The sequence below is a fragment of the Danio aesculapii genome, chromosome 10 (genome assembly GCF_903798145.1).
Source record: "Danio aesculapii chromosome 10, fDanAes4.1, whole genome shotgun sequence".
NCBI lineage: Eukaryota > Metazoa > Chordata > Actinopteri > Cypriniformes > Danionidae > Danio > Danio aesculapii.
The window spans coordinates 676,995-693,635 of record NC_079444.1 but is presented as its reverse complement, the minus strand read 5'-3'; the positions used below and the strand labels follow the sequence as shown (position 1 = coordinate 693,635).

Sequence of the window (16,641 nt, the reverse complement as noted above, 5' to 3'; positions counted from 1 at the left end):
ATGCTGCAGATAACTGATGATGACAGTTGAAGTCCTCCATTGATTTGCTGCCTTTTCAGCCTGACGATAAGTTTCCTGACGAGCGTGAGGAGAGTGTCGGAGGCAGATCTGACAGCCCTGTGGAGGCGAGCCGTCCACCTGTCAAAGGCCCGTGGGATTATGGTCTGCTGTGTGGCGTGGGCAACTGTGTGCAGAGAGATGCCAGTCTGGTGCCAGAGGATGATGACGGTCTGCCACCACTTCTCATTATCACCGGAGAGGAGGAAGAAGGGGGTAATGGCTTTTTTGTCTCCATGAAAGCTTGAAAAAATAAACTTTTTTAAATAAACTTCAGGGCCTTCACGGTTCAGGGAGTCATGATCCGGTACCAAAATGATTCTTAACCTACATTTGTTCTGCTGTATGTTTACATTTTTACAAGCTCTATTTTAATGATCTAAGCGCAAAGTCTAAAGCGCTTGGTGCAAAAGCATTAAGGGCGTGTCCGAATCCACTTTTGCTGTTTTAAGGACGGAAAAATACCACATGGTCTAACAGGGTTGTGCTTATTCTCTCAAAGAGTTCTGGGTGTGTTTAGAGCATAACGTACATTAAACCAATGAGAGTCTCTTCTCCCATTCCCTTTAAGAGTCAGTTGTGTTGTGCCATGGTGCATTTGTTATTTACATGGCGACTTTATACATGGAAAAACTGAACGCTTCACTAGCGAGAAAACAGTTAAACAGACCATCTGCAGCGTGAGGATAAAGAACGAGCCTCCTCTATTCGGCCTCTTTACTTTCACTTTACTTTTACTCCTTTACTTTCGTGGATAAGGAAACAGTGTTGTACTCACTCCACTGAAGACATCCGTTAGCCTACACGTCATTTTGTTTGTTAAGAGCAAAGATTTTTCCGTTCCGTTCCTTTCAAACGAATAAATAAACAATAATAACGAAGTGTGGTGAAAAACTAAGTTATATCCAAACACACGTCCTGTTCTTATCTCAATATAGTGATGCAGACGTCTCCAAAACCCATCAGGTGGACAAATCTAAACTTGTTTTTATTAAAACAAATACACATATACATATAATTAAATAATACAGCTAATAATAATAAACAACCTGAAAAAATAATGAGTAAACTGAAAAAAGTGTGTGTGTATCAAGCCATGTTTAAGTGTTTTGGACCTTCATAGACGCATGACTAACATGTTCTGCGCTGGACTTCAGAGCAGCTAGTTAGTCATTAGCACGGTCAATTTCAGCTCCTCAAAATAGCAACGCGCCAACAATGAGCCTTAACACACCTCCTTTTTAGAGTAGCACACCCACTGCAAATGGATTTGCTATTTAATGGTGCAGTATGTAAGTTGGACACCCAGTGGTTGAACTTTGTATGCTCTCCTGAAACGTGAAAGTTACAGCTGTGTTGGTCTGAAAATAGCAACAATTTGCACCATTCACGCCTTCCGCCTTATTGCTCTGGGTGTATGGTAGGGCCCTTTATGTTTCAACCTAATTGGAGTTTCTCTGATTTTGTTTAAAGGTCCTGTGAAATTTAAATTAAGGTTTTTTTAGATGTTGTAATCAGTCTATTGATTATATAATATAAACTGATATAAACATCCAAAGCTGCGATCAACTTTTTCACCTCATACTTCAGTTTCTTGTCAAATATTGATGAGGGATATCCTTAAGACTAACATACTGATACTAACATTTAAAAAACTTTACTTTCATGGGAAGTTTTTTAAAATAAAAATGTAATACTTATTCACTTAATGTATTTCATAAGAAATCTTAAAACAGAATCTAAAACAAAACAACAACAACAAAATGTGGTTGATGACAATATTAATCTATGTATAAAACTATATAGTTATTATTCATACATTCATTCATTTTCTTTTCAGCTTAGTCCGTACATTAATTTGGGGTCACCACAGCGGAATGAACCGCCAACTTATCCATAGGTTTTACGCAGCGATGCCCTTCCAGCTGCAACCTATCACTGGGAAACACCCATACACTTCCATTCACACACATACACTATAAACAATTTAGCTTACCCAATTCACCTGTACTGCATGTGTTTGGACTTGTTGGGGAAATCGGAACACCTGGAGGAAACTCACACGAGCACGGGGTGAGCATGCAAATGCCACACAGAAATGCCAACTGACGCAACCTTGCTGTGAGGCTAGAGCGCTACCCACTGCATCACAGTGCTATCCTAAATGGTTATTATGTCTTTATAATATACTGCCCGCAGTTTTTACCTGAAGCCACTGCGGTTTTCAGTGTTATTTCGTGACCGCACAACAGTACAGTGAGAGAATTCAGCGCACGTCTGATGATGATTCTTAACGGTCTGTTACTTTTTTTCGTGATGTTTAATTATTTATCCTTTCATTTCATTACAGATTTATTGGTCGAGGAACGTCCCGCTGCTTGCCAAATATTGCTGCTGTTGGAGGAAGGAGGTCCACAACCTCTGACCTTTGTGCTCAATGCCAATTTATTGGTGAACGTCAAGATCGTCACATGTATGTTTTTTTATATTAATGTGATCTGAAATCTGCAATCATGTTCGTTTTGTTCTTTTGAAAAACACCATCACCGTCTGTCTGTTTGTGCTGTAGATTGTGGCAAGAGGTGCTGGTGTCTGAGCTCTAATGGTCTGCAGGGAGTTGGACAGAAGGAGCTGGTGTTTATAATTGAGTGTCTCCCAGAGGAAAACAGCCTGCCTAGAGACGTATTCAACCTGTATGTTAGCATATACCAAGATGCACAAAAAGGTATGTCACCCAAAAGTATTTTACATTTGTTTATGGGAAGACAAGACACACTCAACAAATTATGTTTGCTGTTTGTTCAAACTACTTTTATAAAATAAGTTGAAACAACACAATTCTTCTTATTTTTTTAAAAATATACTACAATATTTTTATTGAGATGTAACAAAAATGTGACAAGATATTACATCACAATAATATAGTTACATATGTTTCAATTTAAAAGAAAAACAACAATAACAACAACAACAACAAAAAAAAACCCAATACAAAACAAAAATGAGGAAAAAATGAAAGAAAAAAAAGGGAACACAGATCATTATTCTATGGCCTCAGTTTTTAACCATTACAGCATCAATTCATCTTGGAAATGACCTATACAAGTCCTGCACAGTGGCCAGAGGGATTTTGAGCCATTCTTCTTGCAAAATATTGGCCAAGTCAGTACGTGATGCTGGTGGAGGAAAACGTGTCCTCACTCGCTCCTCCAAAACACGCCAAAGTGGCTCAATAATATTTAGATCTGGTGACTGTGCAGGCCATGGGAGATGTTCAACTTCACTTTCATGTTCATCAAACCACACTGTCACCAGTTGTGCTGTGTGTATTGGTGCATTATCATCCTGACACACAGCACTGCCTTCAGGACACGATGATTGAACATTTGGGTGCACGTGGTCCTGCAGAATGGTTTGGTAGTCCTTGGCAGTGACACACCCATCTTGCAAAAGTTTTGAGCCTAGGGAATGCCATGATATTGCAGCCCTAACCATCACTGATCCACCCTCATGCTTCATCATGGGCATGCTACAGTCTGGGCGGTACGCTGCGGCTTGACTGTGGCTTTTCCACACCGTAACTTGTGTGATAGTGATGGTGGACTCATCAGAGAACAATACATGCTTCACATTGTCCTCAGCCAGGATTTTCACAGCCGGGCCATGTATATTGACCCTGTGGAGCTCCCAATGAACAGTTTTGGTGGAAACAGAAGAGTTGAGGTGCACATTCAATTCTGCAGTGGGTTGGGCAGCTGTGATTGTATCTCCCGTTTTTCAGACCAATCTCCCGCAACCATCCCATTTTGTTATTTCTCCCGAAAAACTCCCGTAATTTCTGAAACTGAACTTTGGTACAGTACCCGATCGCAGCGGCCAACCAAAACCCATTGCATCCTATCCCAGTTCTCAACAGTGTTATTCAGAGACCTCACCCCTGAACACCCCCTCCCTCCAGTCTCCTGGATTTTTAGAGACAAATGTTGGCAGGTATGGTTAGCACCCAGACATCCCTTTCAAAAAATGTCCTCTTGTGTCCACAGTTACTCCTGTTGGATGTGGTTCATCCTTTTTGGTGGTTTGTTGACATTACTCTGGATACTGTGGTTCTTTTTACATCACAAAGACTTGCTGTCTTGGTCACAGATGCGCCAGCGAGACACACCAATAATTTGTCCTCTTTTGAACTCTGATACGTCACCTATTACACTGTGTGCTGTGGGAATATAAATTTATATAATCTATATATTACTGAGAAATTGTTTTCAGGGTTTGACAGACCTTAAAATGTCTTGGTTTCCTGAGCTCTGACTGTCTCCAAAGTAATGCAAGTTGTCAGACTGTCAAACTGGTCAGACAGGTTCTGTCTCCAGAAACCCATTTGCACACTCTGTTTTCATGCTAAAATGTATCATGAATGGGTACTTATATGCTGATGGGATTGAGCCTGGAAAGGCAATTTACCCTGCCGACAAAAGCACTTTATTTGCATGCTTAGTTTAGACTGTCCCCACCTACATGCATCAGTGTCTGTAAAAATGTATTTAAACTGACTGTCTGCTGTACCAGTCGAGAGATCTTTCCATGACGCCACAGCGACGCTGAGTTCTTATTAAAGCATTCTGCTTTAAAGATACCCGAAAGTTCTCCCTGGTTTTTGGCTCGTCTTAGAAATTCACAACAGTCCAATGTTTTAAGCAAAACTGTGCTATTACTCGGCTAATTAAACCCCCCTCACACTCTGTTCTAAATGAAGGTTAATGCATTTAATTAAGATTGACCACCAGGTTGCTCAAATTTTGCCATGAAACCTCCAACACTAAATTAGCCAACTCCTGTAGATTTTTACTCGCAAAGACATTATGTTAAGGATATGTTGTCTCTCACACAAAAAACAAAACAACATTTAGGATGTAAACAAGCAGGGTATTTGTAGCTGATTTGGTTTCTCATTTTTCCCGCTGCAGGGAAGTTCATCGAGCATCTTGGCAATGTGACGTTCACGGACAGTTTCCTGGGCAGTAAAGACCATGGGGGCGTCCTGTTCTTCACTGCGACCTTTCAGCCACTGGAGGGTCTCGCTCTGCCACAGGTCTCCTTCCTCTGTGGTGTTTTGATTCAGAAGCTGGAGGTTCCCTGGGCTAAAGTCTTTCCTCTCCGACTGCTGCTGGCTCTCGGGGCCAAATATAGTGGTGAGGCATTACTATAAAACATCCTTTAGTACAGTAGTGAAGAAAGTATTGTTGTAGATGAATATTACAGATATTATTAAAGGTCCTGTCAAGTGCTTTGAAGTGCATTTGAATTCGATGTTTGACGTAATCTCAACTGAAACATGAAGACAGGGTGGGACACAGTGTAGCTCCTCCCCTTTTTAAAAAATAGCCTATTACAATTTGCTTTATCACCGTTCTGCCAGTGAGAGGGGTTGAGATCAAGCGCATCAAATGAGAAGCGTCTTGAAGAAGGCGGGGCATGTCAGATACCAGAGAGCGTTTGATTGGTCAAGATTTGATGAGAATTAATAGGTAACAAGAATATTAATTTAGGCGGAACTACAAGCTTTACATCTTTATTTTAGTTTTATATCTTCTAAGCTCAGATTTTGTCACTGTTTTGGTGCGCACTAGCTTATAGATATTCAAAAAACTAACAATACTGAGACTAACATCTGAAAGACTTTATTTTAATTTCATGGGACCTTTAATATGAGTTTCAGCTTATAATGATGTCCTTCAAGGCATTAGTTGTTGTTTTTTGGTGTGTTTTTTCAGTGTATCCCTGCCCTTTGATGAGCATCCGTTTCCGTGAATCAGTTTTTAAAGAGACAGGACACACCATCATGAATCTGCTCACAGTATGTGTTCTCAGTTTATTCTTTGTGTTTTTATATAAACATCAACTTGCATTGATTTGTGGGTATTTTTCTGTTTATTTACGGTTATGCATTGCATTATGTGCATTATATAATGTTTTTTTTGATATCACTATATTGTATAATAAATAATGTATAGAGAATTAGGTTCGTAAAATTGCTGAAAATGTCTTGGCAGTTTATTAACGGGTTTTTATACAAACCTAGACAATAAATCCTTTCAAACTATTAAAAATGTCAAGAAAAGTCACTTTCACAACCTTTTCAGTATCAAAAGTTGTTGGAGAAAAGATCAAGATCCCATCATGCAATTCAAAAGCATAAATAAATGAAAAGAAAATTATAAAATACTGAAAGCTTTTAGTTTACGGAAATGTTTTCAGTGTGCCGTAAATCTGCATCAATAAATATGGTAAGCTCCTGTAAATTGTTTAACCTTCCAAATTTCGCATCAAATTTAGCAATTGTTGAAACAATAAATTATTTTAGTTCATGAAAGTCATATCTTCCAAGAGCGGGTTCAAGCGCTCTATCAAAGCGGGAGGGAGGGAGACTCAACAAATGCTAATAATAAACGTTTACAAAGCGCTGTATTACTTTAGAAAATCACAATGGCAATATATATATATATATCCGTACCTAATATTTGATGTGCAGAAAGTGATTCATTTTTTATAAACTGTTAAAATATTGGTGTTTGTGATGCAAAGTCCAGAGACTGTTGTGTACACCATGATTTCATATAAAATTCCCTTTATGTGTGATATTACCAAAAAGTGGTCATAAATGATACCTTGATACCTCAGGCTGTCGATGTTGCCAACCACTCTGCAGATCTCTCGCACGCCCCCATACTGAATGTAATCCCAAACCATGATTTCTCCTTCACCAAACTTGACTGATTTCTGTCAGAATCTTGGGTCCATGCTGGTTCCAGTAGGTCTTCTGCAGTATTTGTGATGAAATTCTTGTCACTTTTCCAAATGATCAAGTAGAAGTCAAGATATTATTTGTTGCTCTCATAACTGGGATCTACGACAAGACTTTTGTCAGGTAGTGTACATTAATATAATGTTAAAAATACAGAAGGAATTCAAACATTGCTTGCACATTTTAACATGTATTGCACATTTGTCATGGCATAGGAAATCCTACGGCAAGCTTATTTAAATTTTACGCCATTTGCTCGATGTTTTTATTTCGATCACAGATTTCTGGAGGAACTGCTCAACACAATAGCTGCCTGCTTTTTAATTGATTATAGGTCATGGAAATTCAGCTTTAGTCAGTGAAAGTCAAAGAAACATCAGGGACTTTGACATTTGGCTTAGAGTGGGAACCTTGTCATTTTTTTATTTTATTTTTACTTTAAAACCAAACTGTCAGGTTCAGCTCAGGACAGTGAATGAATGAGATTAGAGGCCTCTCTAGTGTACTTCAGCTCCGAGCCACTCTTCATTTCTCCGAATTAAAGAGCCTTCTTTGCTCTCCGTTCCAATTATAGTCCTTTCAAGCACACTCACGACCACTTTCCTGGACGCATGCATGGAAAAATGTGTGCCGTCTCTGCGAATTAGCTTTGCTTTGCATCCAAATTGGCCTATTAGTGATCATTATACTTTGCAAATAATAAAAAACATGATCATTATTACTATTACATGATCATATCATTATAAAGTACGTGTATATTCATATGATCACTTTATTTTGGGTGAAAATGTGCATCCTATAAACATTATTTTACATTTAGATTTTCATTTAGCAGATGCTTTTATCCAAAGTGACTCACAATCGAGGATTAGAGAGTTAGTTTAGCATTTACTTCTTTATTTATTTTAGTTTAAAAGAGGTTTGCTTGTAACAGAGTGTTTATAGGAAAATGTCTGGTGCATTTAGAGAGGAAGAGGAAAGATTGTGTTACCTATTGGTGGTTTATTCAGCCCACTTACCTGTGTGAAGCGCACACAGGATTTTACAGTGTTATCCCATTAATATGGAGTGTAAGAAAGTGATAAGAAAGTGTCTGGTGCAGATGAAGAGGAAAGGGCGTCTCCCCTACTCTGGTGGTTTGTTAGAACATTTTATTAAAATATTATTTAAAAACTGATTAGATTTTCATCAGAAATAAATATCAGAAGGTATCAGTGAATCTGGGATGATTATTATCTGCGTACCTGCCAACATTCGCATCATAAAATCTGGGAGATTTTATCCGGGGGTGCGCGCAAACTGAAGATTGCATTGACTGCATTGTTTGGATTTTTACCAAAATCTAATATAATTCCATGCCAACAGCTCCTTTACAAATATTATTCTGAAGAAAAAAAGATGACAACGTGTTCAATACTTAATTAACCCCACTGTATATAAAGATATTTGAATCAGATTACAGTGTTTAGAGTACATGTAAACAGATCTGCGATCGGATTCAGGTCATTTATATGTAAACATAAACCACTGAATCAAGACTGGAATCTGATCTTTAGGAAAAATGATTCAACTTTAAAAATCCATTGTAGCCTGAAGGTTGGAGGTTTTGTCAAGTCTTAATTTTACATGTTCAAATCTTTTATGTTTTAACAGGATCTGAGGAACTATCAGTACAGTTTACCTGTGGTGGAAAGTCTTCGGGTGCACATGGAGATGGGAAACAGCTATATCGAAATTCCCAAATCTAGGTTTAATGAGGTCAGAGTCACATTGAGTTGTGGAGCTGTCAGGCGATTGTCATTGTCTTGAGGAGTTCATTGTTTCATTTTGAATATTGTAGATGCTGAAGGTGGTGAACTCCTCCAATGAACATGTGATCAGTTTTGGTGCCTGTTTCAGCACTGAGGCTGATTCTCACTTGGTTTGCATTCAGAACGAGGATGGAAGTTACCAGACAAACGCTAACAGCATACCAGGAAAAACCAGGAGAGGTTTGTCAAGACGCTGCTATTAGATCTGCATGATATGGACTCTTCTTATATGATGTAATGGTCATCAGCAACTTAAATCCTCACAGGTTTTTAATCTATTGATTAAAGAAATGAACATTTACAAAGCTATCATTTGTAGAAGTGTTGTCATGATACTGGAATTTTAGTACCAATTGGTACTGAAATTTAAAAAATGGCGATTTCGACTAACATTTAAGCTTTGTTGAGCGCGTTCTTAATCACAGCTGATTGGCCATGTGCTTTTTAAAAACTCAAATTAAAAAACTAGTTAATGTTTATGAGAGGGGTTTCTAATGCAATGTCTATGGGCGGGACTGTAAATTAAAAAACAATTCTCTTCTAGCTGCTATTACAGTTTTTTTATTTGTTTTTTTAGTCGTCAACTTTAATCATGGAGTTTTGTATAATGTGTCTTTATTAAGTTTCACAAGGTTTTACTGTAAATTAAATCTCTCAACCATAGGCCAGTGGATGGGTGATTCACCTTTTTCCAACATAAAGAACACAATAGTGGAGTTTTAATTTTGTTATTGGAGCAAATTATAATGTAAAAATGTATTTGTTGTACTCTGCTATACACTGTGCTCTCAGTTTACCCAACTATGACGACTTCTGCTGCTGAAAAACCCAGAAGTTTGAAAAGGGTTGTCAGATACACTTGAAGGTTTCCAGGCCAAAAACTGTCCAAAATCCCAGCCAAAAACACCCAAATTATTTGATTAGCAGTCATAAAAATGTGAATATTTTATCCGGAATTTAGTCGTTACTAATTGTCAAAATTTACACACAATTGCTAGCGACCAACGCCAAACAGTCACAGAACCTTTATAGCAAAACTACAATAACCAGATCAAAACACTGCGCCTCTTCCACCCACACTGCACATATTTGTCTAGGTTACACTATATTTTTGTGCAGATTTAAATAGTTTAAATATCCATTCCAATCCTTCCATTCCAATCCATCCATATATTCCATTCCAGTCTATCCATCCATCTATTCCAATCCTTCCATCCATTCCATTCTAGTCCATCCATCCGTTCTCATCCATCTATTCCAATCCATCCATCCATTCCATTTCATTCCATCCATTCCCATAAATTCCAATCCATCCGTTCCAATCCATCCATTTCATTCCAGTCCATCCATCCATTCTCATCCATCTATCCCAATCCATCCATCCATTTCAGTCCATTCCATGCAAGTCCCTCGATCTATTCCCATCTATTCCAATCCATCCATCTATCCATCCATTCCAATCTATCCATTCCAACCCAATCCAATCCATCCCATCCCAATCCAGTCCAATCCAATGCATCGCAATCCAATCCATCTCAACCCAATCCAATCTATCCCAATCCAATCCATCCTAATCCATCCATCCAGTCTAATCCAACCTATTCCAATTCAATCCAATCCAATTCAAAACCCAAATTGGAAATTGCCCAATCTGGCAACACTGAAAGGGGTCTATAGCTAAACATATTTATTAATCATTGTTAAATAATAAACTTATGGGTTTTTAAATTGCCTAAAGTGATGCAGTGGCACAGTAGGTAGTGCTATCGCCTTACAGCAAGAAGGTCACTGGTTCGAGCCTCGGCTGGGTCAGTTGGCGTTTCTGTGTGGAGTTTGCATGTTCTCCCGGCATTAGCGTGGGTTTCCTCCAGGTGCTCTGGTTTCCCCCACAGTCCAAAGACATGTGGTATAGATGAATTGGGAAGGCTAAATTGTCCGTAGTGTAGTGTAAGTGAGTGTGTATGGATGTTTCCCAGAGATGGGTTGCGGCTGGAAGGGCATCCACTGCGTTAAACGTGCAGGATAAGCTGGCGGTTCATTCCACTGTGGCGACCCTGAATTAATAAAAGGACTAAGCAGAAAAGAAAATGAATGAATAAATGGCCTAAAGTATTTGTTTTGTGTTAGAGGAGCCATCGTTTCAAATTTAAGATTAAACTAGTGAATTAGATTATGTAAAATGGCCATTGTTGTCCAAATGAATTAAAAATGTATATTATAAAATGTGGAAATTTCTAATTATTTAACCATCTCTTCAAGCCATTATACTTGTAATGGATACGTAATATTTACAATATAAAATAAACTTTTTTTCAACATAGATGATGTAAAATACTAAAGCACAATAGAATTTGAGTTACGAATGGCTAATTTTTGTGTTTGGTTTTCACTGAATTCACTAAAACGTGCTTGTTTGTTGAACCATGTTCATGTGAAATCAGCTAATCTTTCTTTTTGCAGTGACTGGAGCTAGTTTTGTGGTTTTTAACGGCGCTCTAAAAGCATCATCAGGATTCATCGCCAAATCCAGCATAGTGGAGGGTACTGCTTTTATTTTTCATTCAGTACCTCAGTCAGATCATTATTTTTTAAAAGCAGAGTGTCACCGTCACGCTGTTTGTATCTTTAGATGGGTTAATGGTGCAGATCCCTCCAGAGACGATGGAGGGTTTGCGACAGGCACTCAGGGACCAGAACGACTTCCAGATCCCCTGTGGAAAGACTGACTCGGAAGAGACACGGGAAAATGTGAATGTGCGCTGGGTCGACTGGACAGCACCTGTCAACGCTGGGTACAAACCATTTATCATGTGCATTCAAACTGTCAAACGTTTGCTATAGTTAAAGGAATAGTTTCTCCCCAAAATGAAACCGTGCAGTTGATTTACTCACCACACAAGTCATACAAAGTGTAGGTGCCTTTTTTTCTTGAGTAGAAAATTACTAAAGATTTGTAGATGAATCTTGTTGGCCATTCATATAATGGCAGTGAATGGTGACAGGGTTTTAGATAAAAAATAAATACACACAAACGAGTCCAAATCTATAGCCATGGCTCCTGAAATTAAACCATTGGTCTGTAGTTGAAGTCAAAATTATTTGCCCTCATGTGAATTTTTAAAATATTTTCCAAATCATGTTTAACAGAAAAGGGAATTTGTACAGTTTTTTTCTACAGTATTTTTTTTCTTCTGAAGAAAGTTTATTTGTTATGGTGGCTTGAGAAAGCCAACATAATGTTATACTACATAAACGTATTCTTCTTCATCTGCATCTCCTCCTAGACCATTCATACTACAACCAGCAAACTAACTCCAAACCTTCAAATTATACTGAATTAAGTTGCTATATCTTTTCCAACTGAAACGACTTACAGTTTTCCAAAACTGACCTGGAAAATACGGAAAACTCCCATTGACTTAACATTGAACAAAACTTTGAGACCTAATAACTTTGCACAAGACTGTCATACAGACTTAAGTTTGGGCTCATTTAACTCTGCCTCCCAATCTGCCAATCACTGATGACCTTTCAACTTATTAGCCATGCTCTAGCAACCACTTATGGCACCCTAGCAACTGTCCCATAGACTTCCATTGTAAAAAAAACTGCCATTGACTTTACATTGGACATACTAACAACATACTAATTCATACTAACAATATACCAATCCATACTAACAATATACCAATCCATACTAGAAACAGATTAATAATCTACCAATCCATACTAGAAACATGGTAACAATATACCAATCCATACTAGAAACATACTAACAATATACCAATCTATACTAGAAACATGGTAATAATATACCAATCCATACTAGAAACATGGTAATAATATACCAATCCATACTAGAAACATACTAAAAATATACTAACAAACATACTAATCATACTAGCAACATGCTAATTGATAAAATAAACTCAAATACTCAAAAAAAGTCTGTGAGAAACTCACACCTGAGGAATGCACGAGACTTCATTCTCTATATGAGAGGCGTCTTTAGGCTGCCATCACTAAAAAAGCCTTTTATATAAAGTGTTAAACATGTTTCAGTAGTTCAGTAGCTAATTTTTCAGATTTATTTTGTTTTGCTTTGTTTGTATTGTTTGGGTTTTTACCAAAATCTGCTTCCATTCAATGTCAACAGCTCTTTTAGAAATATTATTCTGAGGAAAAAGCATGATGTGTTCAATACTTATTTTCACTGCTGTATCAGGATATGAGATTATTGTCTTGTTAGGCTCTGTCGATGTCCTTCTTCCAAATTCATTTAAAAAAAACGTAATAATGCCATTGATTTGAGCTGTAGTGTGTATTCTAATCAGAGGCTTTCTTATGGAAGTGCTGCATGACAATACTGTTCTAGGTTCCTCCTTCACTGAGAGGAGAACTATTGATCCATTTGCCCACTGCTGCAGGTGACCTTGAAAATGTTCGCTGCATTAATTGGGAACTATTTAATATTCTTTCCTTCAGCTTCAAGATGCTGTGTCAGGTCAAAGCTAATTCCCCTAAGAAAGTGTAGCATGTTTTATGTGTTGACATGTTTTGCAGAGTCACCAGTCCAGTGGACGGCAAGTCTCTGGAGGGAGTGTCCAGTGTGAAGATCCAGCAGGACTCTGAGTTCGAGATGGATGGCCGAACCATCAGGTGTACTGAGGTTTGTACTGCATAATGTTAGTGTCATCTCTAGGCTTATGATGGTATGAAATGTTCCTGTTGGAATTAATTGTTAATTCATACTAAAATAATGCTAACAACATGTTAATTCATGCTAGAAATATGCTAAATATAATTCATACTAGAAAAGTGGTATCAACATGCTAATTCAAACTAGAACCTTGCTTATAATATTTTAATTAATGTTCAAATCATGCTAGCAAACATGCTAATTCAAACTAGAAACATGTTAACATGCTATTTCAGACTAAAATGCATGTTAAAACATGCTAATTCTTACTAGAATAGTGTCAACATACTGAAATCATGTTAATGACATGCTAATTTATACTAGAATCATGTTAACAGCATGTTAACCCACTAGAAACATGCTAACATGATAATTCATACTAGAAAACCATGTTAACAACATGCTTATTCATATTAAAATCATGATAACAACATGTTAATTCATACTTAAATTATGCTAACGACATCTTAATTCATACTAGAAACATGCTAGCAACATGCTTTCATACTCAGTGATGTTAACAACATTCTAATTCTACTAGAAAATGCTAGCAACATGCTAATTCATACTAGAAACATGAGAACAGCATGTTAATTTATACTTAAATATGCTAAGAACATTTTAATTCATACTAGAAACATAACAACATTGTCATTCATACTAGAAACATGCTAACATGTTAATTAATACTAAAAATATGCTAACAACATGTTAATTCATACTAGAAACATGCTAGCAGCATGCTTTCATTCTCGATGATGTTAACAAAATTCAAATTCTTACTAGATAAATGCTAGCAACATGCTAATTTATAGTAGAAACATGCTGATAACATGTTAACTAATGTCCAAATCATGCTAGCAACATGCTAATTCCTTCTAGAAACATGTTAAATCAAACTGGAAACGTATAATAGCTAATCAAGCTCTTCCAATTACACTAAATTGCACACCTATTACCTATCCTATTGCACACCTATAACATTTCAAGTCTCCAAATGTTTAGCTTTGTTATAAACACCACTGCAAGTACAATATGAATATTCATAGAAAATGACTCTGAAAGGTTAAATAGCAAATAATTATTCACAGTATTTTGTTTTCGATCTCAATGTTATGCAAAGTCATTTTGATGAATATCTGCATATATCTCTACTCATCTCTGGTCCCCTCTGCCCCATCAGGTCTTCTATTTGCTGAAGTCTTCAGATGTGTCCCTGCCTGCCATCCTGACATCATCAGCTCAGTTTCAGAGAGAGATTGCCACCGCCAGCTGTGCCGCCCTCTGCCCGCATCTCTCTGTGCTCATGGCCAATGGATTCAACTCCCTCGCACTCCGAGTCTCCACTGACTCCGACATGGTAAAGCATTTTGGGATCACAATTTGAAAATTGAGTGCTTCAACCAACCCTGTAGTCAACAATAAACTTTTATTGTAATTTAAGTACTTAAAATGCTAAATACAATTTAGTATTACATTTAACAAAATTAGATAATGACCCAGTTAATAATAATTATTGATCTTTTATTATGTACTTGTATTTTTTAGTCTATAGAGAAGTTTTAATACTTTTTGTTCAGTTTAGTTTAATGTTTTAATGATAATATTATATAGTTATAGTAACTAGTTACTCCTCACAAATAGTAACTGATTAAGTAACTGAGTTACATAATTGTACAAGCTACTAATTACCAGGAAAAGTACCTATTGCGTTCTTCGCCTCCTTTGATAATAAAGTTCTTGTGACGACATAAGACGCTTCATTAGATTAGAGAATTGCTTATCACTAACGCAAAGAGACCCTATTTTCCATTAACATTAGTGGCTTTCACCTCAGTGAGGGACAAGTAATGCTTATATTTCCAGTTTGCAACTTGTTGGATTTGCCATCGCTCTGACTCCTGGTCATTGGTGTTTGTGACTGACTGTGCTTGTGCTTGTGTGTGAACGCCCTTCCAACTCTGCCTCTGATTGGCAAACAATGGAAGTGTACTCTATCTAAGCCAATCATCACGTTCTCAGTTACACCACGTTCACAAACACACCAATCATCATCACTGGTTGGTTATGTGTCTCGCCCCAGCCCCGAACACACACACACACACACACACACACACACACACACCCCAGAAAGAGAGGTCATGGCTGAGAGAGACGCTGCTCACATGAAAACCGCTTCAGTGTCCTCCATTATACAGTAGTAACACACATTTTATTGTCGGTAACGGGGGAAAGAGTAAGTCAATTGAATACTCATTACTGAAAAAAGTAGCACTGTTAGTAACGCCGTTTATTTATAGCGCCATTATTCACTGGTAGTATGGCAATAAATGTCACATATAATGGTGTTCTAACTGGTACATTGATAGCATTTAACATTGAACAAAACCCATAATCAGTACCTGAGGTGATCATTGTCATAGTAGTTTATCCTGTTCTGCTGCAACGCCAAGAAAATAGAAAGTGTTTCTAAAATAGAAGTTTTGGACATCACAGGTAGTTAAGAAAACCTGTTTTAATACCTTTTATTGCTTGTTGCATCACGTGTAATTAGGATACAGTGTATGGGACTGTCACACTTTAAATTAGGCCTGCATGATACTGGAAAATTAGTATTTTTCTGCGATAAATATTGCGATAATAATAGTCACAAAGCAAAAAAGGCTTTTCTTACATTGCTTCGTCTCATTTCTAGTCCAAATATCTAAAAATTCTCAGATCAAGTAAAATATTTTGTTGTGTTGTTCAACTTCAGAAGAAATCAGACAAAATTAAGAGTTTTTAAAATGATCTACCAATGGGGTGAGCTAAATAATCTTTTCACTTCAAATGTGGATATGTGGACTAGAAACAAGACAAGAAATCTTAGTAAGAATTATTTATTTTTACTTAAATCTTATAAATTTCATATAAATTCTGTAATTAATTCTGTAGCTCCTGGTCAACTAAAATTCAGACTCAACATTGCATATCTTGCAGATGCGCACATTACAGTATCGATGCTGAAATGACATGTAACTCAACGGTCCTACTGCACCCAACCCAGTCTGAGCTGGGATCAAACCAGAGATTCTTTGCATGGGAGTCGGTTGCTTTAATAAGGAGGTTAAAGACCATGGCCTGTAGCGTCTGTCGCTAGAGCATCTTTAGAGGTCGGAGGAGTGAGGTTCACCTGCATAGCACTTCACTAGCTGGCCTCCGTTACACTCACCCCCTAAATCTCACTCCCATCCCGGACGAGCCCCCACTTGTAACCCATCGGTCCTACT

General features: G+C 37.5%; 1 protein-coding gene across 3 annotated transcripts in view; it reads left to right on the top strand.

Moving 5' to 3' along the window:
• The window catches only part of zfyve16 (zinc finger, FYVE domain containing 16), a 43,113-nt gene that overhangs the window by 23,114 nt on the left and 3,358 nt on the right, over positions 1-16,641 (top strand). For all 3 annotated transcript variants that reach the window (XM_056466294.1, XM_056466293.1, XM_056466291.1), the window contains 11 exons: positions 60-273; positions 2,408-2,530; positions 2,627-2,782; positions 5,025-5,249; positions 5,832-5,914; positions 8,516-8,620; positions 8,703-8,853; positions 11,134-11,214; positions 11,303-11,465; positions 13,237-13,342; positions 14,556-14,732. In XM_056466294.1, coding sequence (XP_056322269.1) covers positions 60-273; positions 2,408-2,530; positions 2,627-2,782; positions 5,025-5,249; positions 5,832-5,914; positions 8,516-8,620; positions 8,703-8,853; positions 11,134-11,214; positions 11,303-11,465; positions 13,237-13,342; positions 14,556-14,732 — 1,584 coding nt within the window. The remainder of the gene's footprint in view (positions 1-59; positions 274-2,407; positions 2,531-2,626; positions 2,783-5,024; positions 5,250-5,831; positions 5,915-8,515; positions 8,621-8,702; positions 8,854-11,133; positions 11,215-11,302; positions 11,466-13,236; positions 13,343-14,555; positions 14,733-16,641) is intronic.